Source organism: Colobus angolensis, unplaced genomic scaffold, assembly GCF_000951035.1.
Source record: "Colobus angolensis palliatus isolate OR3802 unplaced genomic scaffold, Cang.pa_1.0 Scaffold437, whole genome shotgun sequence".
Lineage (NCBI taxonomy): Eukaryota > Metazoa > Chordata > Mammalia > Primates > Cercopithecidae > Colobus > Colobus angolensis.
This window is the reverse complement of record NW_012117788.1, coordinates 366225-368605: the sequence shown is the minus strand read 5'-3', so window position 1 is coordinate 368605 and position 2381 is coordinate 366225. Positions and strand designations below refer to the sequence as shown.

The 2381-nt window shown below is 43.6% G+C and overlaps 1 protein-coding gene across 1 annotated transcript in view; it reads left to right on the top strand.

Moving 5' to 3' along the window:
- CCDC77 (coiled-coil domain containing 77) overlaps window positions 1–2381 on the top strand; it is a 35463-nt gene that overhangs the window by 22039 nt on the left and 11043 nt on the right. Inside the window, 1 exon segment of the mRNA XM_011957138.1 lies at window positions 1518–1606. Within this exon segment, the coding sequence (XP_011812528.1) occupies window positions 1518–1606 (89 nt within the window).

The following is a 2381-nucleotide window of genomic DNA, read 5'->3' as shown; positions in this document are numbered from 1 at the left end:
AGCTTTCAAAGCAGGTAACAAACATATAACCTATTAGAAATTCTCATCAATGCAGAATAGAAAAATCACAGGGCAGGCCGGGCGCAGTGGCTCACACCTGTAATCCCAGCACTTTGGGAGGCTGAGGTGGGTGGATCACCTGAGGTCAGGAGGTTGAGACCAGCCTGGCCAACATGGCAAAACCAAGGTAAACACAAAAAATTAGCCAGGCATGGTGGCAGGTGCCTGTAATCCCAGTTGTTTGGGAGGCTGAGGCAGGAGAATTGCTTGAACCCGGGAGGCGGAGGTTGCAGTGAGTCTAGATCACACCACTGCACAACAGAGCGAGACTCTGTCTCAAAAAAAAAGCACAGCGCACACAATTGGAAATGATTTCCCTACTGTACAGTGATAATTGATGTTCATAATGATGCCTTCGGTGGTCTAATGTCTTAATGAGCTTCTTGAACCATCCAAGAAATTAAATTGTGCTCAGTTCAGTTGTGTCTTTTTGTTTTGTTTTATTTTGTTTTGAAATGGAGTTTTGCCCTTGTTACCCAGGCTGGAGTGCAGTGGCGTGATCTCCGCTCACTGCAGCCTCTGTCTCCCAGTTTCAAGTGATTCTCCTACCTCAGCCTCCCGAATAGCTGGGATTACAGGCATGCACCCCATACCTGGCTAATTTTGTATTTTTAGTAGAGAGGGAGTTTCTCCATGTTAGGCTGGTCTCGAACTCCCAACCTCAGGTGATCCGCCTGCCTTGGCCTCCCAAAGTGCTGGGATTACAGGCGTGAGCCACCGCACCCAGCCTGCTCAGTTCAATTTTTAACTTTCCTTATCTTTAAAATAACCTTGTCTTTTGAAAATTGTGTGATATGTCATAACCAAAATGTTTAAGTTTTGTTTTTCTTATTCCTTATTCTGTTTGATTGATTGGTTGATTGAGACAGGCTCTGTCGCCCAGGCTGCAGTACAGTGGTATGAGCATGGTTTACTGTAACCTTGAACTCCTGGACTCAAGTGACCCTCCCACCCCAATCTTCTGAGTAGCTGGGACGACAGGCATACGCCACCACACCTGGCTAATTTATTGTATTTTACTTTATTTTCTGTAGGGAGGGGTTCTCACTGTGTCACTCAGGCTGGTTTTGAACTCCTGGCTTCAAGTGATTGTCCTGCTTTGGCCTCCCAAAGCACTGGGATTACAGGCATGAGCCGCAACACCTGGCCTTATTCTGATTAAATAGTGTTTTACTAAGAAAATAGACACAACTATTTAGTGATTGATTCTAAGGAAAATTTAGTGGTTGATTCTGCCAGAAGATGAGTAGGATTACTTAGGTGACATCTTGCAGAGTTCCCTGACGGAGATTCCTGTTTGAAAAGTTAAGCCCTGTAGTTATGATGTTTCCCTTTTTCTTCCTTTCCGTCCCTCACAGGTAAATGAATCTGAACTCCCCCGCGCGGGAAATGCTGACGCTTCAATAGCAGACAGAAAAGCTGGGTAAAACCTGGACGGATTTTGTTTTCTATTTCAGATCCTAAAATAAGCAAAAGAAGACCATCGAGAGAGAGAAAAGGAAGTTCTGAACATTACCAAAGAGACGTACAGACACTCATCCTGCAGGTAAAGAATGTGTTTTGGCAGACCAAGATGGCTTTGGTCCACAAGTCTGGCTTTATGTAACATACCCTCGGTATCATGTGATAAGTACCTCCTTGCACGCAGGTTACATCTAAGCCTCATGTGATTGAGAAAACTGAGATTGTTCCTAATTTCCAAGAGCTTGTATTTTCAAACCATCCTTTTCTATTTGAACGTTCTAAAAGTGCCACTCTAAACCTTCAGTTCAATGTACCAAGCCCCGTCCACCAAAACCATTACAACGTAAGAATCCACTGGCCTAGGGACATACAGAGATTGCAGAGGGAAGCTTGTCTATGCTGACGGATCGACGTTTGGTGGTATATTCATTTCTTTAGCACTTAGGTTCTAGAGTCTAGGAAAGTAATGAACTATTCTCTTTCCTCCTGGTTATTATGTGTCATTTGGAACCATGATTTTTCATCTAATTGCACTAAAGTTTCTGTCCTTACTGGGTTAAATCTCTGTTGATTTAAATGACAGTTTATACCTTTGGCTAGTACCTCCATGTGGAGTCGTGATAGCCAGACACAGAGAAGGAAACTACCTTATATTCATTTTGCTGTACTTTTTGAAACCAAAAACCAAGAGTCATTTTGCTTCTGGGCAGGAAGGGTGTCTTAAAGGGAGACAGTCAAGGGAGATAGTGAACAGGCAAAAATCACAGGGTAGGGGAAACGATTTTGTAGCTTTGTTCGTGTGATGTAGATGCTGGGTTTCGTTTGAACAAAGAATCTGCTCTTGTATAGCCTGACCC